Below are 27371 nucleotides of genomic sequence, written 5' to 3' on the forward strand. Positions count from 1 at the left end.
GAGCAAGAAAACAGAGGTGGGGGGGGAAATAAAATAAATAATGAAGGAACAGAAACACAAGGCAGAAGAAAGAAAGACAACCCAGAAGAGAAAAAGGAAAAAGGAAAGGGAAAGAAGGAGAAGAAAAAGGAGGAATTAGGTTAAGTCATGGGTGTTCTGAAGTTTGGAGCATTTTACAATGTAGTGGGAGTGGAAAGAATCTACAGAGACGAAGCCAGGACTAACACTCTTCGCACTAATCTCAGTTCATACCTCTCCTCCCTCTACAGATGTTCCTGGTGTCTACACTATTTCTTGCTCCTCCGGTCCTCTTCAATACTTTGGAGAAACAGACTTAGGGAGCACAAAAATAGTGTTAGGCTTGCCGACACTAACAATGCTCTTTTCTGTCACATCAGAGATCACAGCCATCCTATTGACTGGTCTTCTGCTAAAACTGTCTTCCCTATTTCCAACTTTAACAGTCGATATCTGGTTGAATCCTCCCTAATACACAACTTTCCTTGTATGAATCTTAGCTCTGGCTTCATCTCTGTAGATGCCTTCCTCTCCCACTACCCTGGCTGGTATGTGGGGAAGTGCCCTGGCTGGTATGTGGGGAAGTTCCCTGGCTGGTGTGTGGGAAGTACCCTCGCTGGTGTACATAAGACAGCAGGAACACTGCAGCGGATCTGTTGGCCCACCCTCTACCACTTCTGTAACTCTCTACAAACTTTTTCTTGAATTCTATATAGTTTCTCACCCTGTTTATCACAGGGCTGGCACAAGAAGCTTTCTTTGGGCCCATGGTGGCTTATTTTGCAGTTACAAGCACTAAAAACAATGGAATAATACAAAATATATCACATGTACGTGTGCAATCATCGTCGTTGGCTTGTAAACAATGGCACACTGGCTGTACATGGAGTGTCCAGGCCACTCATGTCACACTGACACGTTCGGGACAAATGTCCTTAACCGAGTTCTTTTTCGGTAACCGAGCAAATAATTGGACGCAAAAACGTGTCGCCATCCGATTTTTTCGTTATCCGATGACGTTACCCGAGGGTTCACTGTAGTATAAACATTTAAAAATATACCAGAAATGTTATAAATGGTGCAAAAGTGACATTAAAACAATTTCAAAGATGGTTACACAAACTCACTACCATTATAGTATGCTTCTCACTTAGCGATAAATTCTTTTAATGACGTGGTCTTAGGAACAGAACTTCGTCATTAAGTGAGGAGAGGCTGCATTTATATATGCATATATATATGCATATATATATACATATATATATATATACATTTATAGGTAGTAGGTTGGTAGACAGCAACCACCCAGGGAAGTACTACCGTCCTGCCAAATGACTGTGAAACAAAAACCTGTAACTGTTTTGCATGATGGTAGGATTGCTGGTTTCTTTTTCTGTCTCATAAACACGCTAGATAACAGGGATATCTTGCTTCTCCTACTTACACTTTGGTCACACTTCACAGACACGCACATGCATATATATATACATACATCTAGGTTTTTCTCCTTTTTCTAAATAGCTCTTGTTCTTTTTTATTTCTTCTATTGTCCATGGGGAAGTGGAAAAGAATCTTTCCTCCGTAAGCCATGCGTGTCGTATGAGGCGACTAAAATGCCGGGAGCAATGGGCTAGTAACCCCTTCTCCTGTATACATTTACTTAAAAAGAGAAGAAGAAAAACTTTATAAAACTGGGATGCTTAAATGTGCGTGGATGTAGTGCGGATGACAAGAAACAGATGATTGCTGATGTTATGAATGAAAAGAAGTTGGATGTCCTGGCTCTAAGCGAAACAAAGCTGAAGGGGGTAGGAGAGTTTCAGTGGGGGGAAATAAATGGGATTAAATCTGGAGTATCTGAGAGAGTTAGAGCAAAGGAAGGTGTAGCAGTAATGTTAAATGATCAGTTATGGAAGGAGAAAAGACAATATGAATGTGTAAATTCAAGAATTATGTGGATTAAAGTAAAGGTTGGATGCGAGAAGTGGGTCATAATAAGCGTGTATGCACCCGGAGAAGAGAGGAATGCAGAGGAGAGAGAGAGATTTTGGGAGATGTTAAGTGAATGTATAGGAGCCTTTGAACCAAGTGAGAGAGTAATTGTGGTAGGGGACCTGAATGCTAAAGTAGGAGAAACTTTTAGAGAGGGTGTGGTAGGTAAGTTTGGGGTGCCAGGTGTAAATGATAATGGGAGCCCTTTGATTGAACTTTGTATAGAAAGGGGTTTAGTTATAGGTAATACATATTTTAAGAAAAAGAGGATAAATAAGTATACACGATATGATGTAGGGCGAAATGACAGTAGTTTGTTGGATTATGTATTGGTAGATAAAAGACTGTTGAGTAGACTTCAGGATGTACATGTTTATAGAGGGGCCACAGATACATCAGATCACTTTCTAGTTGTAGCTACACTGAGAGTAAAAGGTAGATGGGATACAAGGAGAATAGAAGCATCAGGGAAGAGAGAGGTGAAGGTTTATAAACTAAAAGAGGAGGCAGTTAGGGTAAGATATAAACAGCTATTGGAGGATAGATGGGCTAATGAGAGCATAGGCAATGGGGTCGAAGAGGTATGGGGTAGGTTTAAAAATGTAGTGTTAGAGTGTTCAGCAGAAGTTTGTGGTTACAGGAAAGTGGGTGCAGGAGGGAAGAGGAGCGATTGGTGGAATGATGATGTAAAGAGAGTAGTAAGGGAGAAAAAGTTAGCATATGAGAAGTTTTTACAAAGTAGAAGTGATGCAAGGAGGGAAGAGTATATGGAGAAAAAGAGAGAGGTTAAGAGAGTGGTGAAGCAATGTAAAAAGAGAGCAAATGAGAGAGTGGGTGAGATGTTATCAACAAATTTTGTTGAAAATAAGAAAAAGTTTTGGAGTGAGATTAACAAGTTAAGAAAGCCTAGAGAACAAATGGATTTGTCAGTTAAAAATAGGAGAGGAGAGTTATTAAATGGAGAGTTAGAGGTATTGGGAAGATGGAGGGAATATTTTGAGGAATTGTTAAATGTTGATGAAGATAGGGAAGCTGTGATTTCGTGTATAGGGCAAGGAGGAATAACATCTTGTAGGAGTGAGGAAGAGCCAGTTGTGAGTGTGGGGGAAGTTCGTGAGGCAGTAGGTAAAATGAAAGGGGGTAAGGCAGCCGGGATTGATGGGATAAAGATAGAAATGTTAAAAGCAGGTATGGATATAGTTTTGGAGTGGTTGGTGCAATTATTTAATAAATGTATGGAAGAGGGTAAGGTACCTAGGGATTGGCAGAGAGCATGCATAGTTCCTTTGTATAAAGGCAAAGGGGATAAAAGAGAGTGCAAAAATTATAGGGGGATAAGTCTGTTGAGTGTACCTGGTAAAGTGTATGGTAGAGTTATAATTGAAAGAATTAAGAGTAAGACGGAGAATAGGATAGCAGATGAACAAGGAGGCTTTAGGAAAGGTAGGGGGTGTGTGGACCAGGTGTTTACAGTGAAACATATAAGTGAACAGTATTTAGATAAGGCTAAAGAGGTCTTTGTGGCATTTATGGATTTGGAAAAGGCGTATGACAGGGTGGATAGGGGGGCAATGTGGCAGATGTTGCAAGTGTATGGTGTAGGAGGTAGGTTACTGAAAGCAGTGAAGAGTTTTTACGAGGATAGTGAGGCTCAAGTTAGAGTATGTAGGAAAGAGGGAAATTTTTTCCCAGTAAAAGTAGGCCTTAGACAAGGATGTGTGATGTCACCGTGGTTGTTTAATATATTTATAGATGGGGTTGTAAGAGAAGTAAATGCGAGGGTCTTGGCAAGAGGCGTGGAGTTAAAAGATAAAGAATCACACACAAAGTGGGAGTTGTCACAGCTGCTCTTTGCTGATGACACTGTGCTCTTGGGAGATTCTGAAGAGAAGCTGCAGAGATTGGTGGATGAATTTGGTAGGGTGTGCAAAAGAAGAAAATTAAAGGTGAATACAGGAAAGAGTAAGGTTATGAGGATAACAAAAAGATTAGATGATGAAAGATTGAATATCAGATTGGAGGGAGAGAGTATGGAGGAGGTGAACGTATTCAGATATTTGGGAGTGGACGTGTCAGCGGATGGGTCTATGAAAGATGAGGTGAATCATAGAATTGATGAGGGAAAAAGAGTGAGTGGTGCACTTAGGAGTCTGTGGAGACAAAGAACTTTGTCCTTGGAGGCAAAGAGGGGAATGTATGAGAGTATAGTTTTACCAACGCTCTTATATGGGTGTGAAGCGTGGGTGATGAATGTTGCAGCGAGGAGAAGGCTGGAGGCAGTGGAGATGTCATGTCTGAGGGCAATGTGTGGTGTGAATATAATGCAGAGAATTCGTAGTTTGGAAGTTAGGAGGAGGCGCGGGATTACCAAAACTGTTGTCCAGAGGGCTGAGGAAGGGTTGTTGAGGTGGTTCGGACATGTAGAGAGAATGGAGCGAAACAGAATGACTTCAAGAGTGTATCAGTCTGTAGTGGAAGGAAGGCGGGGTAGGGGTCAGCCTAGGAAGGGTTGGAGGGAGGGGGTAAAGGAGGTTTTGTGTGCGAGGGGCTTGGACTTCCAGCAGGCATGCGTGAGCGTGTTTGATAGGAGTGAATGGAGACAAATGGTTTTTAATACTTGATGTGCTGTTGGAGTGTGAGCAAAGTAACATTTATGAAGGGATTCAGGGAAACCGGCAGGCCGGACTTGAGTCCTGGAGATGGGAAGTACAGTGCCTGCACTCTGAAGGAGGGGGTGTTAATGTTGCAGTTTAAAAACTGTAGTGTAAAGCACCCTTCTGGCAAGACAGTGATGGAGTGAATGATGGTGAAAGTTTTTCTTTTTCGGGCCACCCTGCCTTGGTGGGAATCGGCCAGTGTGATAATAAAAAAAAAAATATATATACATGTATATATATATATATATATATATATATATATATATATATATATATATATATATATATATATATATATATATATACATATATATATATATACACACATACATACAGTATAATATATATACAGTACAGTGGACCCTCACATAACGCTATTAATCCGTTCCTGAGAGCTCAACGTTAGGCGAAATTATCATTAGGCGAATGAATTTTCCCCATAAGAAATAATGGAAATCAAATTAATCCGTTCCTGACACCCCAAAGTATGAAGAAAAAAAAAATTTTACCACATGAAATATTAATTTTAATACACACAAACCGAAGAAGACATGCACAGTTACATGACACTAACCTTTATTGAAGATCTGGTGATGACTGATGGGATGGGAGGAGGGGAGTGTTGATGGTCTTAGTGTTTAGAAGGGGAATCCCCTTCCATTAGGACTTGAGGTGTCAAGTCCTTTTCCGGGGTTACTTCCCTTCTTCTTTTAATGCCACTAGGACCAGCTTCAGAGTCACTGGACTTCTATTGCACAACATATCTGTCCATAGAGGTCTGTACCTCTCGTTCCTTCATGACTTTCCTAAAGTGGTTCACGACACTGTCAGTGTACAGGTTGCCAACACGGCTTGCAACAGCTGTCTGAGGGTGATTTTCATCCATAAAGGTTTGCACTTCAAGCCACTTTGCACAGATTTCCTTGATCTTTGATGTAGGCAACTTCTTCAATTTCTCTCTCCCCTCCTCCGAAGCAGTTTCCTCAGGACTGGCCTCTTGCTGTTGAAGTTGATCTAGCAGCTCATCAGTGGTTAGTTCTTCGTTGTCCTCCTCCACCAACTCTTCCACATCCTCCCCACTAACCTCCAACCCCAAGGACTTCCCCAATGCCACAACTGATTCCTCAACTGGCATACGCCTCTCAGGGTTAGCCTCAAATCCTTTGAAATCCCTTTTGTCTACACATTCTGGCCACAGTTTCTTCCAAGCAGAGTTCAAGGTCCTCTTAGTCACTCCCTCCCAAGCCTTACCTATAAGGTTTACACAATTGAGGATATTAAAGTGATCTCTCCAAAACTCTCTTAGTGTCAATTGAGTTTCTGAGGTCACTACAAAACACCTTTCAAACAGAGCTTTTGTGTACAGTTTTTTGAAGTTTGAAATGATCTGCTGGTCCATGGGCTGCAGGAGAGGAGTGGTATTAGGAGGCAAAAACTTCACCTTAATGAAGCTCGTGTCCCCACAAAGTCGCTCTGCCAAGTCTGTAGGATGACCAGGGGCATTGTCTAACACCAGGAGGCACTTAAGGTCTAATTTATTTTCAATTAGGTAATTTTTCACAGTGGGGGCAAATGCTTGGTGTAACCAGTCATAGAAAAAGTCCCTAGTGACCCATGCCTTACTGTTTGCCCTCCACAACACACACACAAATTAGCCTTGAGGATATTCTTTTGCCTGAACGCTCTGGGAGCTTCAGAGTGATACACTAATAAAGGCTTCACTTTGCAATCATCACTAGCATTGGCACACATTAACAGAGTAAGCCTGTCTTTCATAGGCTTATGTCCTGGGAGTGCCTTTTCCTCCTGAGTAATGTAGGTCCTGCTTGGCATTTTCTTCCAAAACAGGCCTGTTTTGTCACAATTAAACACTTGTTCAGGTTTCAGTCCTTCACTTTCTATGTACTCCTTGAATTCCTGCACATATTTTTCAGCTGCTTTGTGGTCCGAACTGGCAGCCTCACCATGCCTTATCACACTATGTATGCCACTACGCTTCTTAAATCTCTCAAACCAACCCTTGCTGGCCTTAAATTTACTCACATCATCACTAGTTGCAGGCATTTTTCTAATTAAATCCTGATGCAACTTCCTAGCCTTTTCACTTATGATCGCTTGAGAGATGCTATCTCCTGCTATCTGTTTTTCGTTTATCCACACCAATAAGAGTCTCTCAACATCTTCTATCACTTGCGATCTCTGTTTCGAAAACACAGTTGAATCTTCGGCAAGAACAGCTTCCTTGATTGCCGTTTTCTTGGACACAATAGTGGCAATGGTTGATTGGGGTTTACTATACAACTTGGCCAGCTCGGAGACACGTACTCCACTTTCATACTTAGCAATGATCTCTTTCTTCATCTCTATAGTAATTCTCACCCTTATTCCTGTAGGGTTGGCACTAGAAGCTTTCTTGGGGCCCATGGTCACTTATTTTGCAGAGGAAATCACCAAAAACGCTGTAATAATACGAAATGTTCCGATTGCATGCTTCGATGTTACTGCGGAGGCTGGCTTGTAAACAATGCCACCGACAGAACATGCGAGGCTGGCTCAGGCCGCACATAGACGCATCTCGGACAAAGAGCGCTGAGCGCGTCTTTTAGCGCTATACGAGGCAAAATTTTAGCGATAAAATGTATCGCTATGTGGATTTAACGTTATGTGATGCCAACGTTGTGCGAGGGTCCACTGTGTACTCACCTATTTGTACTCACCTATTTGTGGTTGCAGGGGTCGAGTCACAGCTCCTGGCCCCGCCTCTTCGCTGATTGCTACTAGGTCCTCTCTCTCCCTGCCCCATGAGCTCTATCATACCTCACCTTAAAACTATGTATGGTGTGTGTGTGTGTGTATATAATATATATATATATTTTTTTTTTATTTATTATCACACCGGCCGATTCCCACCAAGGCAGGGTGGCCCGAAAAAGAAAAACTTTCACCATCATTCACTCCATCACTGTCTTGCCAGAAGGGTGCTTTACACTACAGTTTTTAAACTGCAACATTAACACCCCTCCTTCAGAGTGCAGGCACTGTACTTCCCATCTCCAGGACTCAAGTCCGGCCTGCCGGTTTCCCTGAACCCCTTCATAAATGTTACTTTGCTCACACTCCAACAGCACGTCAAGTATTAAAAACCATTCGTCTCCATTCACTCCCATCAAACACGCTCATGCACGCCTGCTGGAAGTCCAAGCCCCTCGCACACAAAACCTCCTTTACCCCCTCCCTCCAACCTTTCCTAGGCCGACCCCTACCCCGCCTTCCTTCCACTACAGACTGATACACTCTTGAAGTCATTCTGTTTCGCTCTATTCTCTCTACATGTCCGAACCACCTCAACAACCCTTCCTCAGCCCTCTGGACAACAGTTTTGGTAATCCCGCACCTCCTCCTAACTTCCAAACTACAAATTCTCTGCATTATATTCACACCACATATTGCCCTCAGACATGACATCTCCACTGCCTCCAGCCTTCTCCTCGCTGCAACATTCATCACCCATTCTTCACACCCATATAAGAGTGTTGGTAAAACTATACTCTCATACATTCCCCTCTTTGCCTCCAAGGACAAAGTTCTTTGTCTCCACAGACTCCTAAGTGCACCACTAACCTTTTTCCCCTCATCAATTCTATGATTCACCTCATCTTTCATAGACCCATCTGCTGACACGTCCACTCCCAAATATCTGAATACATTCACCTCCTCCATACTCTCTCCCTCCAATCTGATATCCAATCTTTCATCACCTAATATTTTTGTTATCCTCATAACCTTACTCTTTCCTGTATTCACTTTTAATTTTCTTCTCTTGCACACCCTACCAAATTCATCCACCAATCTCTGCAACTTCTCTTCAGAATCTCCCAAGAGCACAGTGTCATCAGCAAAGAGCAACTGTGACAACTCCCACTTTGTGTGTGATTCTTTATCTTTTAACTCCACGCCTCTTGTCAAGACCCTCGCATTTACTTCTCTTACAACCCCATCTATAAATATATTAAACAACCACGGTGACATCACACATCCTTGTCTAAGGCCTACTTTTACTGGGAAATAATTTCCCTCTTTCCTACGTACTCTAACTTGAGCCTCACTATCCTCGTAAAAACTCTTCACTGCTTTCAGTAACCTACCTCCTACACCATACACCTGCAACATCTGCCACATTGCCCCCCTATCCACCCTGTCACACGCCTTTTCCAAATCCATAAATGCCACAAAGACCTCTTTAGCCTTATCTAAATACTGTTCACTTATATGTTTCACTGTAAACACCTGGTCCACACACCCCCTACCTTTCCTAAAGCCTCCTTGTTCATCTGCTATCCTATTCTCCGTCTGACTTTTAATTCTTTCAATAATAACTCTACCATACACTTTACCAGGTATACTCAACAGACTTAACCCCCTATAATTTTTGCACTCTTCTTTTGTCCCCTTTGCCTTTATACAAAGGAACTATGCATGCTCTCTGCCAATCCCTAGGTACCTTACCCTCTTCCATACATTTATTAAATAATTGCACCAACCACTCCAAAACTATATCCATACCTGCTTTTAACATTTCTATCTTTATCCCATCAATCCCGGCTGCCTTACCCCCTTTCATTTTACCTACTGCCTCACGAACTTCCCCCACACTCACAACTGGCTCATCCTCACTCCTACAAGATGTTATTCCTCCTTGCCCTATACACGAAATCACAGCTTCCCTATCTTCATCAACATTTAACAATTCCTCAAAATATTCCCTCCATCTTCCCAATACCTCTAATTCTCCATTTAATAACTCTCCTCTCCTATTTTTAACTGACAAATCCATTTGTTCTCTAGGCTTCCTTAACTTGTTAATCTCACTCCAAAACTTTTTCTTATTTTCAACAAAATTTTTTGATAACATCTCACCCACTCTCTCATTTGCTCTCTTTTTACATTGCTTCACCACTCTCTTAACCTCTCTCTTTTTCTCCATATACTCTTCCCTCCTTGCATCACTTCTACTTTGTAAAAACTTCTCATATGCTAACTTTTTCTCCCTTACTACTCTCTTTACATCATCATTCCACCAATCGCTCCTCTTCCCTCCCGCACCCACTTTCCTGTAACCACAAACTTCTGCTGAACACTCTAACACTACATTTTTAAACCTACACCATACCTCTTCGACCCCATTGCCTATGCTCTCATTAGCCCATTTATCCTCCAATAGCTGTTTATATCTTTCCCTAACTGCCTCCTTTTAGTTTATAAACCTTCACCTCTCTCTTCCCTGATGCTTCTATTCTCTTTGTATCCCATCTACCTTTTACTCTCAGTGTAGCTACAACTAGAAAGTGATCTGATATATCTGTGGCCCCCCTATAAACATGTACATCCTGAAGTCTACTCAACAGTCTTTTATCTACCAATACATAATCCAACAAACTACTGTCATTTCGCCCTACATCACATCTTGTATACTTATTTATCCTCTTTTTCTTAAAATATGTATTACCTATAACTAAACCCCTTTCTATACAAAGTTCAATCAAAGGGCTCCCATTATCATTTACACCTGGCACCCCAAACTTACCTACCACACCCTCTCTAAGAGTTTCTCCTACTTTAGCATTCAGGTCCCCTACCACAATTATATATATATATATATATATATATATATATATATATATATATATATATATATATATATATATATATATATATATATACACACAGTGGACCCCCGCATAACGATCACCTCCCAATGCGACCAATTATGCAAGTGTATTTATGTAAGTGCGTTTATACGTGTATGTTTGTGGGTCTGAAATGGACTAATCTACTTCTCAATATTCCTTATGGGAACAAATTCGGTCAGTACTTGCACCTGAACATACTTCTGGAATGAAAAAATATCGTTAACCGGGGGTCCACTGTATATATATATATACAGTGGACCCCCGCATAACGATTACCTCAGAATGCGACCAATTATGTTAGTGTATTTATGTGAGTGAGTTTGTACGTGTATGTTTGGGGGTCTGAAATGGACTAATCTACTTCACAATATTTCTTATGGGAACAAATTCGGTCAGTACTGGCACCTGAACATACTTCTGGAGTGAAAAAATATCGTTAACCGGGGGTCCACTGTATATATATATATATATATGTATATTATATATATATATTTATATATGTATATTATATATGTATATATATATATATATATATATATAAAGGTGAATACAGGAAAGAGTAAGGTTATGAGGATAACAAAAAGATTAGGTGATGAAAGATTGAATATCAGATTGGAGGGAGAGAGTATGGAGGAGGTGAACGTATTCAGATATTTGGGAGTGGACGTGTCAGCGGATGGGTCTATGAAAGATGAGGTGAATCATAGAATTGATGAGGGAAAAAGAGTGAGTGGTGCACTTAGGAGTCTGTGGAGACAAAGAACTTTGTCCTTGGAGGCAAAGAGGGGAATGTATGAGAGTATAGTTTTACCAACGCTCTTATATGGGTGTGAAGCGTGGGTGATGAATGTTGCAGCGAGGAGAAGGCTGGAGGCAGTGGAGATGTCATGTCTGAGGGCAATGTGTGGTGTGAATATAATGCAGAGAATTCGTAGTTTGGAAGTTAGGAGGAGGTGCGGGATTACCAAAACTGTTGTCCAGAGGGCTGAGGAAGGGTTGTTGAGGTGGTTCGGACATGTAGAGAGAATGGAGCGAAACAGAATGACTTCAAGAGTGTATCAGTCTGTAGTGGAAGGAAGGCGGGGTAGGGGTCGGCCTAGGAAGGGTTGGAGGGAGGGGGTAAAGGAGGTTTTGTGTGCGAGGGGCTTGGACTTCCAGCAGGCATGCGTGAGCGTGTTTGATAGGAGTGAATGGAGACAAATGGTTTTTAATACTTGACGTGCTGTTGGAGTGTGAGCAAAGTAACATTTATGAAGGGATTCAGGGAAACCGGCAGGCCGGACTTGAGTCCTGGAGATGGGAAGTACAGTGCCTGCACTCTGAAGGAGGGGTGTTAATGTTGCAGTTTAAAAACTGTAGTGTAAAGCACCCTTCTGGCAAGACAGTGATGGAGTGAATGATGGTGAAAGTTTTTCTTTTTCGGGCCACCCTGCCTTGGTGGGAATCGGCCGGTGTGATAATAAATAAATAAATATATATATATATATATATATATATATATATATATATATATATATATATATATATATATATATATATATATATATATATATATATATATATATACACATGGGGTTGTAAGAGAAGTAAATGCCAGGGTCTTGGCAAAAGGCGTGGAGTTAAAAGATAAAGAATCACACATAAAGTGGGAGTTGTCACAGTTGCTCTTTGCTGATGACACTGTGCTCTTGGGAGATTCTGAAGAGAAGATGCAGAGATTGGTGGATGAATTTGGTAGGGTGTACAAAAGAAGAAAATTAAAAGTGAATACAGGAAAGAGTAAGGTTATGAGGATAACAAAAAGATTAGGTGATGAAAGATTGGATATCAGATTGGAGGGAGAGAGTATGGAGGAGGTGAATGTATTCAGATATTTGGGAGTGGACGTGTCAGCGGATGGGTCTATGAAAGATGAGGTGAATCATAGAATTGACGAGGGGAAAAGGGTGAGTGGTGCACTTAGGAGTTTGTGGAGACAAAGAGCTTTGTCCATGCAGGCAAAGAGGGGAATGTATGAGAGTATAGTTTTACCAACGCTCTTATATGGGTGTGAAGCATGGGTGATGAATGTTGCAGCGAGGAGAAGGCTGGAGGCAGTGGAGATGTCATGTCTGAGGGCAATGTGTGGTGTGAATATAATGCAGAGAATTCGTAGTTTGGAAGTTAGGAGGAGGTGCGGGATTACCAAAACTGTTGTCCAGAGGGCTGAGGAAGGGTTGTTGAGGTGGTTCGGACATGTAGAGAGAATGGAGCGCAACAGAGTGACTTCAAGAGTGTATCAGTCTGTAGTGGAAGGAAGGCGGGGTAGGGGTCGGCCTAGGAAAGGTTGGAGGGAGGGGGTAAAGAAGGTTTTGTGTGCGAGGGGCTTGGACTTCCAGCAGGCATGCGTGAGCGTGTTTGATAGGAGTGAATGGAGACAAATGGTTTTTAATACTTGACGTGCTGTTGGAGTGTGAACAAAGTAACATTTATGATGGGGTTCAGGGAAACCAGCATGCCGGACTTGAGTCCTAGAGATGGGAAGTACAGTGCCTGCACTCTGAAGGAGGGGTGTTAATGTTGCAGTTTAAAAACTGTAGTGTAAAGCACCCTTCTGGCAAGACAGTGATGGAGTGAATGATGGTGAAAGTTTTTCTTTTTCGGGCCACCCTGCCTTGGTGGGAATCGGCCAGCATGTTAATAAAAAATAATATATATATATATATATATATATATATATATATATATATATATATATATATATATATATATATATATATATATATATATATATGCAATAAGATCACAGTAAACAGGTGATTTCAAAATATGCAAAACAACCACTCTGAAAGAATAGAGAAATTCCAAGCGCTTTCGTGACTACTCACATTATCAAGGAACTATGAAAGTGAAGCATCCAAGGAAGCTATATAAGGGGTCGGCCAGCACCTCACTATCAGATCCCACAACGGTTAAACACGTGACGCGCGGCGAGCCAACTTGGATAGGTCCTTTGCAAAACTCACCCCCAAGCTATTTATTTGTCCAGTGTATTATTAAATTCTACCCAAATTCTATTAATTATAAATGGATCTAATTTATATAAACCAAAGGAAATATTCATATTATTGTCAAAACTGCGCGTCACATGTTTAACCGTTGTGGGATCTGATAGTGAGGTGCTGGCCGACCCCTTATATAGCTTCCTTGGATGCTTCACTTTCATAGTTCCTTGATAATGTGAGTAGTCACGAAAGCGCTTGGAATTTCTCTATTCTTTCAGAGTGGTTGTTTTGCATATATATATATATATATATATATATATTTTTCAACAAGTTGGTCGTCTCCCACCGAGGCAGGGTGACCCAAAAAAGAAAGAAAATATCCAAAAAGAAAATACTTTCATCATCATTCAACACTTTCACCACACTCACACATTATCACTGCTTTTGCAGAGGTGCTCAGAATACAACAGTTTAGAAGCATATACGTATAAAGATACACAACATATCCCTCCAAACTGCCAATATCCCAAACCCCTCCTTTAAAGTGCAGGCATTGTACTTCCCATTTCCAGGACTCAAGTCCGACTATAACAAAATAACCGGTTTCCCTGAATCCCTTCACTAAATATTACCCTGCTCACACTCCAACAGATCGTCAGGTCCCAAGTATCATTCGTCTCCATTCACTCCTATCTAACACGCTCATGCACGCTTGCTGGAAGTCCAAGCCCCTCGCCCACAAAACCTCCTTTACCCCCTCTTTCCAACCCTTTTGAGGACGACCCCTACCCCTCTTTCCTTCCCCTATAGATTTATATGCTTTCCATGTCATTCTTTGATCCATTCTCTCTAAATGACCAAACCACCTCAACAACCCCTCTTCTGCCCTCTGACTAATGCTTTTATTAACTCCACACCTTCTCCTAATTTCCACACTCCGAATTTTCTGCATAATATTTACACCACACATTGCCCTTAGACAGGACATCTCCACTGCCTCCAACCGTCTCCTCGCTGCTGCATTTACCACCCAAGCTTCACATCCATATAAGAGTGTTGGTACTACTATACTTTCATACATTCCCTTCTTTGCCTCCATAGATAACGTTTTTTGACTCCACATATACCTCAACGCACCACTCACCTTTTTTCCCTCATCAATTCTATGATTAACCTCATCCTTCATAAATCCATCCGCCGACACGTCAACTCCCAAGTATCTGAAAACATTCACTTCTTCCATACTCCTCCTCCCCAATTTGATATCCAATTTTTCTTTATCTAAATAATTTGATACCCTCATCACCTTACTCTTTTCTATGTTCACTTTCAACTTTCTACTTTTACACACATTCTCAAACTCATCCACTAACATTTGCAATTTTTGTTTAGAATCTCCCATAAGCACAGTATCATCAGCAAAAAGTAACTGTGTCAATTCCCATTTTGAGTTTGATTCCCCATAATTTAATCCCACCCCTCTCCCGAACACCCTAGCATTTACTTCTTTTACAACCCCATCTATAAATATATTAAACAACCATGGTGACATTACACATCCCTGTCTAAGACCTACTTTTACCGGGAAGTAGTCTCCCTCTCTTCTACACACCCTAACCTGAGCCTCACTATCCTCATAAAAGCTCTTTACAGCATTTAAAAACTTACCACCTATTCCATAAACTTGCAACATCTGCCACATTGCTCCTCTATCCACTCTATCATATGCCTTTTCTAAATCCATAAATGCAATAAAAACTTCCCTACCTTTATCTAAATACTGTTCACATATATGTTTCAATGTAAACACTTGATCTACACATCCCCTACCCACTCTGAAGCCTCCTTGCTCATCCGCAATTCTACATTCTGTCTTACCTCTAATTCTTTCAATTATAACTCTACCGTATACTTTTCCTGGTATACTCAGTAAACTTATTCCTCTATAATTTTTACAATCTCTTTTGTCCCCTTCTCCTTTATATAAAGGAACTATACACGCTCTCCGCCAATCCCTAGGTACCTTCCCCTCTTTCATACATTTATTAAACAAAAGTACCAACCACTCCAACACTATATTCCCCCCTGCTTTTAACATTTCTGTCATGATCCCATCAGTTCCAGCTGCTTTACCCCCTTTCATTCTACGTAATGCCTCACGTACCTCCACCACACTTACATTCTGCTCTTCTTCACTCCTAAAAGATGGTATACCTCCCTGGCCAGTGCATGAAATTACCGCCTCCCTTTCTTCCTCAACATTTAAAAGTTCCTCAAAATATTCTCGCCATCTACCTAATACCTCCCTCTCCCCATCTACTAACTCCCCTACTCTGTTTTTAACGGACAAATCCATACTTTCCCTAGGCTTTCTTAACTTGTTTAACTCACTCCAAAATTTTTTATTATTTTCAATAAAATTTCTTAACAGTGCCTCTCCCACTCTTTCATCTGCTCTCCTTTTGCACTCTCTCACCACTCTCTTCACCTTTCTTTTACTCTCCATATACATAGTCTGCTCTTCTTATAACACTTCTGCTTTGTAAAAACCTCTCATAAGCTACCTTTTTCTCTTTTATCACATCCTTTACTTCATCATTATATATATATATATATATATATATATATATATACAGTGGACCCCCGGTTTACGATATTATTTCATTCCAGAAGTATGTTCAGGTGCCAGTACTGACCGAATTTGTTCCCATAAGGAATATTGTGAATTAGATTAGTCCATTTCAGACCCCCAAACATACACGTACAAACACACTTACATAAATACACTTACATAATTGGTCGCATTGGGAGCTGATCGTAAATCGGGGGTCCACTGTATGTATGTATGTATGTATGTATATATATATATATATATATATATATATATATATATATATATATATATATAGATATATATATATATATATATATATATGTATATATATATGTCGTGCCGAATAGGCAGAACTTGCGATCTTGGCTTAAATAGCAACGCTCATCTTGCCATACAGGACAAGCGAAAATTTGTGTATGCAATAATTTTGCCAAAATCATTCTGAGCCTAACGAAAAAAATATATTTCACTGTGTTTGTTTAGTATTAAATTACTGTAAACAAATCTAAAATATATTTAGTTGGGTTAGGCTAAAATAAATTTTTCTTGTTATAATAAGGTTAGGTAAGTTTTCTAAGATTCTTTTGGAGCAAAATTAAAAATTTTTACATTAACATTAATGAAAAAAATATATCTTTAAATGTATAAGAGAAAATTTTAGAAAGGACTTAATTTTAAATGAGTTCTTGCTAATTGACCAGTTTTTCATATTCATCACGACATATATATATATACATGTATATATATATATATATATATATATATATATATATATATATATATATATATATATATATATATATATATATATATATATATATATACAGAGTGGACCCCCGGTTTACGATATTATTTCATTCCAGAAGTATGTTCAGGTGCCAGTACTGACCGAATTTGTTCCCATAAGGAATATTGTGAATTAGATTAGTCCATTTCAGACCCCCAAACATACATGTACAAACACACTTACATAAATACACTTACATAATTGGTCACATTGGGAGCTGATCGTAAATCGGGGGTCCAATGTATGTATGTATGTATGTATGTATGTATGTATGTATGTATGTATGTATGTATGTATGTATGTATGTATGTGTATGTATGTATGTGTATGTATATATATATATATATATATATATGTCGTGCCGAATAGGCAGAACTTGCGATCTTGGCTTAAATAGCAATGCTCATCTTGTCATATAGGACAAGCGAAAATTTGTGTATGCAATAATTTTGCCAAAATCATTCTGAGCCTAACGAAAAAAATATATTTCACTGTGTTTGTTTAGTATTAAATTACTGTAAACAAATCTAAAATATATTTAGTTGGGTTAGGCTAAAATAAATTTTTCTTGTTATAATAAGGTTAGGTAAGTTTTCTAAGATTCTTTTGGAGCAAAATTAAAAATTTTTACATTAACATTAATGAAAAAAATATATCTTTAAACGTATAAGAGAAAATTTTAGAAAGGACTTAATTTTAAATGAGTTCTTGCTAATTGACCAGTTTTACATATTCGTCACGACATATATATATACTGTATACATGTATATATATATATATATATATACTGTATACATGTATATATATATATATATATATATATATATATATATATATATATATACAGAGTGGATCCCCGGTTTCAGATATTATTTCATTCCAGAAGTATGTTCAGGTGCCAGTACTGACCGAATTTGTTCCCATAAGGAATATTGTGAATTAGATTAGTCCATTTCAGACCCCCAAACATACACGTACAAACACACTTACATAAATACACTTACATAATTGGTCGCATTGGGAGCTGATCGTAAATCGGGGGTCCACTGTATGTATGTATGTATGTATGTATGTATGTATGTATGTGTGTATATATATATATATATGTATATATATATATATATATATATATATATATATATATATATATATATATATATATATATATATATATATATATATATATATATTTTTGTATATATATATATGTATATATACTGGGAGCGCTTGAGGTTCCTGAATCTGTATTCCCTTTAACACAGGCGGGAGAGATGCATGATTATATACACCTGGAAAATCGTAGAGGGACTAGTACCAAACTTGCACACGAAAATCACTCACCACGATAGCAAAAGACTTGGCAGACAATGCAACATCCCCCCAATGAAAAGGGGTGTCACTAGCATGTTACGAGACCATACAATAGGTGTCAGGGGCCAGAGACTGTTCAACTGCCTCCCAGCATACATAAGGGGGATTACCAACAGACCCCTGGCAGTCTTCAAGCTGGCACTGGACAAGCACCTAAAGTCGGTTCCTGACCCGCCGGGCTATGGCTCGTACGTTGGTTTGCGTGCAGCCAGTAGTAACAGCCTGGTTGATCAGGCTCTGATCCATCAGGAGGCCTGGTCACAGTCCGGGTCGCGGAGGCGTTGACCCCCGGAACTCTCTCCAGGTAAACTCCAGGTAATATATATATATACAGTGGACCCCCGCATAACGATGGCATCACATAGCGATTAATCCGCATACCGCTTACTTTAATCGCAAAAATTTTGCCGCGCATACCGATTAAAAACCCGCTCACCGATTTTCGTCCGAGACGCGTCCAATGTGCGCCCTCAGCCAGCCTCACATGTGCCGCCCGTGCCATTGTTTACCAGCCAGCCTCCGCGGTAACATCCAAGCATACACTCGGAATATTTCGTATTATTACAGTGTTTTCGGTGCTGTTTCTGGAAAATAAGTGACCATGGGCCCCAAGAAAGCTTCTAGTGCCAACCGTACACCAATAAGGGTGAGAATTCCCATTGAAATGAAGAAAGAGATCATTGATAAGTATGAAAGTGGAGTGCGTATCGCCGACCTAGTCAAGTTGTACAAGAAACCCCAATCAACCATCGCTACTATTGTGGGCACCAGAAAGACAATCAAGGAAGCTGTTCTTGCCAAAGGTTTAACTGTGTTTTCGAAACAAAGATCGCAAGTGATGGAAGATGTTGAGAGACTCTTATTGGTGTGGATAAATGAAAAACAGCTAGCAGGAGATAGCGTCTCTCAAGCGATCATATGTGAAAAGGCTAGGAAGTTGCTTGAGGATTTAATTAAAAAAATGCCTGCAACTAGTGATGATGTGAGTGAATTTAAGGCCAGCAAAGGTTGGTTTGAGAGATTTAAGAAGCGTAGTGGCATCCATAGTGTGATAAGGCATGGTGAGGCTGCCAGTTCGGACCACAAAGCGGCTGAAAAATATGTGCAGGAATTCAAGGAGTACATAGACAGTGAAGGACTGAAACCTGAACAAGTGTTTAATTGTGATGAAACAGGCCTGTTCTGGAAGAAAATGCCAAGCAGGACCTACATTACTCAGGAGGAAAAGGCACTCCCAGGACATAAGCCTATGAAAGACAGGCTTACTTTGTTGATGTGTGCCAATGCTAGTGGTGATTGCAAAGTTAAGCCTTTATTAGTGTATCACTCTGAAACTCCCAGAGCGTTCAGGCAAAAGAATGTCCTCAAGGATAATTTGTGTGTGCTGTGGAGGGCAAACAGTAAGGCATGGGTCACTAGGGACTTTTTCTATAACTGGTTACACCATGCATTTGCCCCCAATGTGAAAGATTACCTAACTGAAAAGAAATTAGACCTTAAGTGCCTCCTGGTGTTAGACAATGCCCCTGGTCATCCTACAGACGTGGCAGAGCGACTTTATGGGGACATGAGCTTCATTAAGGTGAAGTTTTTGCCTCCTAATACCACTCCTCTCCTGCAGCCCATGGACCAGCAGGTTATTGCAAACTTCAAAAAACTGTACACAAAAGCTCTGTTTGAAAGGTGCTTTGTAGTGACCTCAGAAGCTCAACTGACTCTAAGAGAGTTTTGGAGAGAGCACTTTAATATCCTCAATTGTGTAAACCTTATAGGTAAGGCTTGGGAGGGAGTGACTAAGAAGACCTTGAACTCTGCTTGGAAGAAACTGTGGCCAGAATGTGTAGACAAAAGGGATTTTGAAGGGTTTGAGGCTAACCCTGAGAATCCTGTGCCAGTTGAGGAATCCATTGTGGCATTGGGAAAGTCCTTGGGGTTGGAGGTTAGTGGGGAGGATGTGGAAGAGTTGGTGGAGGAGGACAATGAAGAACTAACCACTGATGAGCTGATAGATCAACTTCAAGAGCAAGAGGCCAGACCTGGGGAAACTGGTTCAGAGGAGGGGAGAGAGAAATTGAAGAAGTTGCCTACTACAAAGATAAAGGAAATCTGTGCAAAGTGGCTTGAAGTGCAAACCTTCATGGATGAAAATCACCCTCACACAGCTATTGCAAGCCGTGCTGGTGATTATTACACTGACAATGTTGTGAAACACTTTAGGCAAGTCATAAAGGAACGAGAGGTACAGGCCACTATGGACAGATATCTTGTGCGAAAGAAGTCCAGTGACTCTGAAGCTGGCCCTAGTGGCATTAAAAGAAGAAGGGAAGTAACCCCAGAAAAGGACTTGCTACCTCAAGTCCTAATGGAAGGGGATTCCCCTTCTAAACACTAACACTCTCTCTCCCCTCCTCCCATCCCATCAATCATCACCAGATCTTCAATAAAAGTAAGTGTCATGTAATTGTGCATGCCTTTTTCAGTTTGTGTGTATTAAAATTAACATTTCATGTGGTAAAAAAAATTTTTTTTCATACTTTTGGGTGTCTTGCACGGATTAATTTTATTTCCATTATTTCTTATGGGGAAAATTCATTCACATAACGATTATTTCGCATAACAATTACCCCTCTTGCACGGATTAAAATCATTAACCGGGGGTCCACTGTGTGTGTGTGTGTGTGTGTGTGTGTGTGTGTGTGTGTGTGTGTGTGTGTGTGTGTGTGTGTGTGTGTGTGTGTGTGTTAGTTACCATTTTGTCCTAGGCACATGTCAATTAGACACTTGGCCTGTTGTATATAAGTGTGTGTGTGTGTGTGTGTTAGTTACCATTTTGTCCTAGGCACGTCGATTAGACACTTGGCCTGTTGTACATAAGTGTGTGTGTGTGTGTGTTAGTTACCATTTTGTCCTAGGCACATGTCAATTAGACACTTGGCCTGTTGTATATAAGAGTGTGTGTGTGTGTGTGTGTGTGTGTGTGTGTGTGTGTGTGTGTGTGTGTGTGTGTGTGTGTGTGTGTGTGTGTGTGTGTGTGTGTACTCGCCTAGTTGAGGTTGCAGGGGTCGTGTGTGTGTGTGTGTGTGTGTGTGTGTGTGTGTGTGTGTGTGTGTGTGTGTGTGTGTGTGTGTGTGTGTGTGTGTACTCACCTATTTGTGGTTGCAGGGGTCGAGTCTTAGCTCCTGTGTGTGTGTACACTCACCTATTTTTACTCACCTATTTGTGGTTGCACGGGTCGAGTCACAGCTCCTGGCCCTGCCTCTTCGCTGATTGCTACTAGGTCCTCTCTCTCCCTGGCCCATGAGCTCTATCATACCTCGCCTTAAAACTATGTATGGTTCCCGCCTCCACTATGTCACTTTCTAGGCTATTCCACGGCCTGACTACTCTATGACTGAAGAAATACTTCCTAACATCCCTTTGATTCATCTGAGTCTTCAACTTCCAATTGTGACCTCTTGTGTCTGTGTCCCTTCTCTGGAACATCCCGTCTTTGTCCACCTTGTCTATTCCGCGCAGTATTTTATATGTCGTTATCATGTCTCCCCTGACCTTCCTGTCCTCCAGTGTCGTCAGGCCGATTTCCCTCAACCTTTCTTCGTAGGACAATCCCCGTAGCTCTGGGACTAGTCTTGTTGCAAACCTTTGCACTTTCTCTAATTTCTTGACGTGCTTGACTAGGTGTGGATTCCAAACTGGTGCTGCATACTCCAGTATGGGCCTGACGTAAATGGTATACAGAGTCTTAAACGAATCCTTACTCAGGTATCGGAACGCTATCCGTAGGTTTGCCAGGCGCCCGTATGCTGCAGCAGTTATCTGATTGATGTGCGCCTCAGGAGATATGCTCGGTGTTATGCTCACCCCCAGATCTTTTTCCTTGAGTGAGGTTTGCAGTCTTTGGCCATCTAAACTATATTGTGTCTGCGGTCTTCTTTGCCCTTCCCCAATCTTCATGACTTTGCATTTGGCAGGGTTAAATTCAAGGAGCCAGTTGCTGGACCAGGCTTATAGCCTGTCCAGGTCTCTTTGTAGTCCTGTGTGTGTGTGTGTGTGTGTGTGTGTGTGTGTGTGTGTGTGTGTGTGTGTAAAATCAGTGCAAATTTAAACTTGAGACAGGAAAATGTTTAATGGTTTATAGCAAAATACTAACTAAAATTAAATTAGATGAACTTCTAAAGCCTTCCCATTATTAATCCCAAGAACCAGTAGACTGGCGAGTATGTACCAAAAGGTAGGTAGGTAGGTAGGTAGGTAGGTAGGTAGGTAGGTGTGTGTGTGTGTGTGTGTGTGTGTGTGTGTGTGTGTGTGTGTGTGTGTGTGTGTGTGTGTGTGTGTGTGTGTGTGTGTGTGTGTGTGTGTGTGTGTGTGTGTGTGTGTGTGTGTGTGTGTGTGTATATATATATATATATATATATATATATATATATATATATATATATATATATATATATATATAGATAGATTTGGAAAAGGCATATGAGAGAGTGGATAGGGGGGCAATGTGGCACATGTTGCAAATGAATGGAATAAGAGGTAGGTTACTGAAAGCAGTGAAGAATTTTTACGAGGATAATGAGGCTCAGGTTAGTGTGTGTAGGAGAGAGGGAGATTATTTCCCAGTAAAAGTAGGCCTTAGACAAGGATGTGTGATGTCACCGTGGTTGTTCAATATATTTATAGATGGGGTTGTAAGAGAAGTGAATGCTCAGGTGTTGGCAGGAGGTGTGGGGTTTATTTATTTATTTATTTATTTATTTATTTTATGTCTTTGCAAACAGTACACCGAGATTTTGTATTTACAATAGTGGGTTGCAATGCAAAGAGAACCTCTATTATGCCTAGGCATTATGGGCCAACTTAACATTATTAGCTTACAGTCTACTTAACACTAAGGATTATATCATAGTTGTACAGTAGGATAGTAATTATTTCATAGTTGTACAGTAGATTATTAATTATAAGTGAATCTAATTTGTATAAGACAAAAGCTATATTCATATATTCAAAAATGCTTTTTGTGAAAACAATGATTCAATTATATTCCTGTCAACAATGGATAAAAGGTTCAAAGTGATTGTTGAAATTATGATGTGGGAGTACATAAGTGAGTAAGTGTGTACTGAGTATTTAGCATTTAGTCTAGGGTGATTAAGTGGCTTTTGAGAAGAGGCTTAAATCTATTTTCAGACCAGGTTACTTTAATATCTTCTGGTAATGAATTCCATATTTTGGGGCCCTTTATGTGCATAGAGTTTTTACACAGTGTGATATGGACACGAAGTATATCAAAAAGAGATCTGTGTCTTGTGTTGTGGTCATGTGTCCTGTTTAGGTTGGTGAGGAAAAGTTTGAGAGGAGGGTTTATATTTGTGGGTATTGTTCTGTGTATGTAGTAGGCACATGAATAAGTATGGATGTTCTTAATGGTAAGCAGATTCAGACTTTTGAAAATTGGTGGAGTATGCTGGCGGGAGTGGGAATTTGTTATCATTCTTACTGTTGCCTTTTGCTGGGTTATTAGGGGTTTTAGGTGATTGGATGTTGTTGATCCCCATGCACAAATTCCATATGTAAGATAAGGGTATATGAGTGAATGGTACAGTGCCAGGAGAGCTGATTGTGGAACGTAGTACCTTATCTTTGATAGTATGCCTACAGTCTTGGAGATTTTCTTGGTGATTTGTTGTATGTGTGTCCAGAACTTAAGGCTACTGTCAAGGTGGATACCTAGGAATTGTCCCTCTGTGAGTCTTGTGACTGATGATTCATTTAGTGTAATGTTAATTGGATCATTTGCAGCTTTGTTTCCAAACTGAATGAAATAGGTTTTATCAGTATTCAGGGTAAGTTTATTAGTCATCATCCAGGCAGATATTTTCTCCCACAAAGTGGGAGTTGTCACAGTTGCTCTTTGCTGATGACACTGTGCTTTTGGGAGATTCTGAAGAGAAGTTGCAGAGGTTGGTGGATAAATTTGGCAGGGTATGTAAAAGAAGAAATTTAAATGTGAATATAGGAAAGAGTAAGGTGATGAGGATAATAAAAAAATTACCTAACAAAAGATTGGATATCAGATTGGAGGGAGAGAGTATGGAAGAGATGAATGCATTCAGATATTTAGGAGTGGATGTGTCAGCGGATAGGTCTATGAAAGAAGAGGTGAATGATAGAATTGATGAGGTAAAAAAGGTGAGTAGTGCACTGAGGAGTCTGTGGAGACAAAGAACTTTGTTCATGGAAGCAAAGAGGGGAATGTATGAGAGTACATGTATAGTGATACCAACACTTACATGAGTGTGAAGCATAGGTGGTGAATGTTGCAACAAGGCAGCTGGAGGCAGTGGAGATGTTGTGTCCAAGGGCAATGTGTGAATATAATGCAGAGAATTCGTAGTTAGGAAATTAGGAGGTGCGGGATTACCTAAAACTATTATCCAGAGGGCTGAGGTGTTGTTGAGGTAGTTTGGCATGGTGGAAACATTGGGCATGTTTTCTTACATCTGCTAACATTGTTCACCTAGCAGTAAGTAGGTACTGATGTGCAATTTTTTCCCCTTTTTTGTTTAATATCAATCTGATTTTTTTTTTTTCATCAATGGACCCAAGTACGACATTTGTTGATCATAGGCTAATTGATCTCTTTGCTGTGATCTGTTTTTTTATTGGACGAAGTCTATTATAAAGTCTATTATTGAGGCTTCGCACTTTTTTTTTTTTTTAGAAAAGTGACGCGTCAGTTTCATTGTCAGTAAATTTAGTCAATATCAATTACTGCTGTAACATGAATAAGTTTACTTAGGTACAGGTACACATAAGTACAATTATCATACCTAGTAATATATGTAAATTACCGAGAATAACCCCCCCCCCCAAAAAAAAAAAAAAAATCAAAGTGACTTACGTATTTCCATTATGGTCCTCGATATACAAAAATTATATAATTAAGAGTTAAACAACATACAAAGGTATTATGTGTCAGTATGTAGACTCATCATGTGGTAGTGTATGAGTGTGACTTACCTTGTACAAGTGTACATCCTGCAAGGAAACACCTTGACAACATCTCAACAACCTCAGTCCAGCTGCCATTGTTGTCATACTGTAACTCGAGCCTAAAATATTTTCATTATCATTATAAACTTTTATTTATATTTTGAGTTCAAAAACAATTACATCTCTTTTTTTTAATTTTAAAGCGTGTGTTAATAAAGTATAACTCATTTTTTTTAATCATGTATAAATAAAATCTAAAGAATTGACAAACTGTATTAATGTTGGTAGAATTACCGTCTTTATGTAGAGTAAAAGGACACAAGTGCAACTAATATGATATTTTATTGTGATGACGTTTCGCTCTCCAGGAACTTTATGAAGCAGACGGCTTAATGAAGTTCCTCGAAAAACTCGAAATCATGAACAGCATTTCTGGCAAAATTAGATTACGCTTAGAACTAAAGTAAAAAGTCCTTTATAGAAAGGATCCTGTTATGCAGAGCATTTCAGGCGGAAACACTGTACCTGGAGGGTGTTCCAGGGGACAACGTCCCCGCGGACAGGTCTATGGCCAGGCCACGTGGCGGATCAGTACCTGATCAACCAGGCTGTTACTGTTGGCCGCAAACAACCCGACGTACGAACCACAGCCCGGCTGGTCAGGTACTAACTTTAGGTGCCTGTCCAGCGTCTTCTTGAAGACAGTCAAGGGTCTATTGATAATTCTCCCTTATGTATGATGGGAGGCAGATGAAAAGTCTTGGGCCCCTGACACTTATTGTGTTGTCTCTTATCGTGCAAGTGACACCCCTGCTTTTCATTGGGGGGATGTTGCATCATCTGCCAAATCTTTTGCTTTCATAGAGAGTAATTTTAATGTGCAAATTTGGTACTAATCCCGGGACTGGTTTCAAACAGTTTCGTTGGACAATAAAGCAGACTGTAAACGGATGGGGTTGTAGGCGCCCTTATAAACACAAACATTAAAAATCAGGAACGTGACGGTAAGCTGTCCAATATACAAAAAGAGTTAGAAACAGAAATACAAATAGCTAGAGCTTCATTTAAGGTTATTAATATAATATTCAAGAGGTTGCTAGTAGAATTGCAGTAAATCGACCATTCAAATCATTATGAAGCTGTGTGTAGTCTGTGGTCAGTCAAACAAACGGGCTTCCACATGGATAAATTGTCTTTTTTGTGGAAATTGGTGTCACGCTCCTTGTGCAGATATCCCAGAACTAGCTACAAGCAGTATTAAAACAGAGAAGTGTTTTTGGGTATGCCCAAATGAGGAAAATCTGTGGACTAAAATCACAAGGGTATTAAAAGAGGACAACATCAAAGCTACTTTCATAGAAAACCTGGAAGCTTTCTACACCAGATGGGAACATAAAAAGTCTGGGCTGAATGGTACTGCCCTTGATACTGGCCATGTAGTCACAAACTGTAAGGCTGGAGGTGATGTCCTGGTAGTCAGTAAATGTGGGGCTGATAGTGCTGTCCTGGGAGACAGTAATGGTGAAGCTGGAGGTGCTGTCCTGGGAGACAGAAATGGTGAAGCTGGAGATACTGTCCTGGGAGACAGTAATGGTGAAGCTGGAGATTTTGTCCAGGTAGTCGGGAATTATACGCAGGAAGGAATACATATAAATGACCTCATAGGGGACAGGAGCCATAGTAGGGAAACAAGTGTAGTCAAAGATAAGATAAAACCAATATTGCAAACTAGAAATACCGCAGGAAATAGCAAACAAGAGGACTCCAATAGCAATAGTGAGGATAAATTACCAAAAACAACTGGTGGGAGCTCCATTGTTGGTGCTAGGGAGGATAGAAGTAAGACAGGGAAACATGCACCAACAGGGAATACAGTCACAGAAACCCAAGGCAAGCGGAAACCAAGCCTGTGCACATACTATGCACTTGGTATCTGCTGGCATGGGAAATCTGGAAAAACAGATGGGACATGCAACTATGACCACCCTAGAAAATGCCATGCCCATATGACAACAGGAAAATACAAACTCCCTTCCTGTAAGCTTTTTCACCCTGAAATGTGTACCTCTTCAGTACAGGAAAGACTGTGCTATAACTTAAATTGCCAGGCATACCATCTAAAGGGGACAAAAAGATACAAAACATCCAGGCCATGGGAAAACCTGGGTAGCCACAGCCACTCAAGAGGGAGAGGTTTTTTAGTGCCAGGAAGGAAAAAAAACTGGCAGGAAATGGCAGAAATCGTACACCAAATCCAGTCATTCC

General features: G+C 40.2%; 1 protein-coding gene across 1 annotated transcript in view; it reads right to left on the reverse strand.

The window, feature by feature from the left end:
- Las (lipoyl synthase, mitochondrial) overlaps positions 1–25221 on the reverse strand; it is a 133319-nt gene extending 108098 nt beyond the window's left edge. Inside the window, exon 1 of the mRNA XM_070096033.1 lies at positions 25134–25221. Coding sequence (XP_069952134.1) covers positions 25134–25211 — 78 coding nt within the window. The 5' untranslated portion in view covers positions 25212–25221. The remainder of the gene's footprint in view (positions 1–25133) is intronic.
- Positions 25222–27371: the final 2150 nt, after the last annotated feature.

The sequence above is a fragment of the Cherax quadricarinatus genome, chromosome 52 (genome assembly GCF_038502225.1).
Source record: "Cherax quadricarinatus isolate ZL_2023a chromosome 52, ASM3850222v1, whole genome shotgun sequence".
NCBI lineage: Eukaryota > Metazoa > Arthropoda > Malacostraca > Decapoda > Parastacidae > Cherax > Cherax quadricarinatus.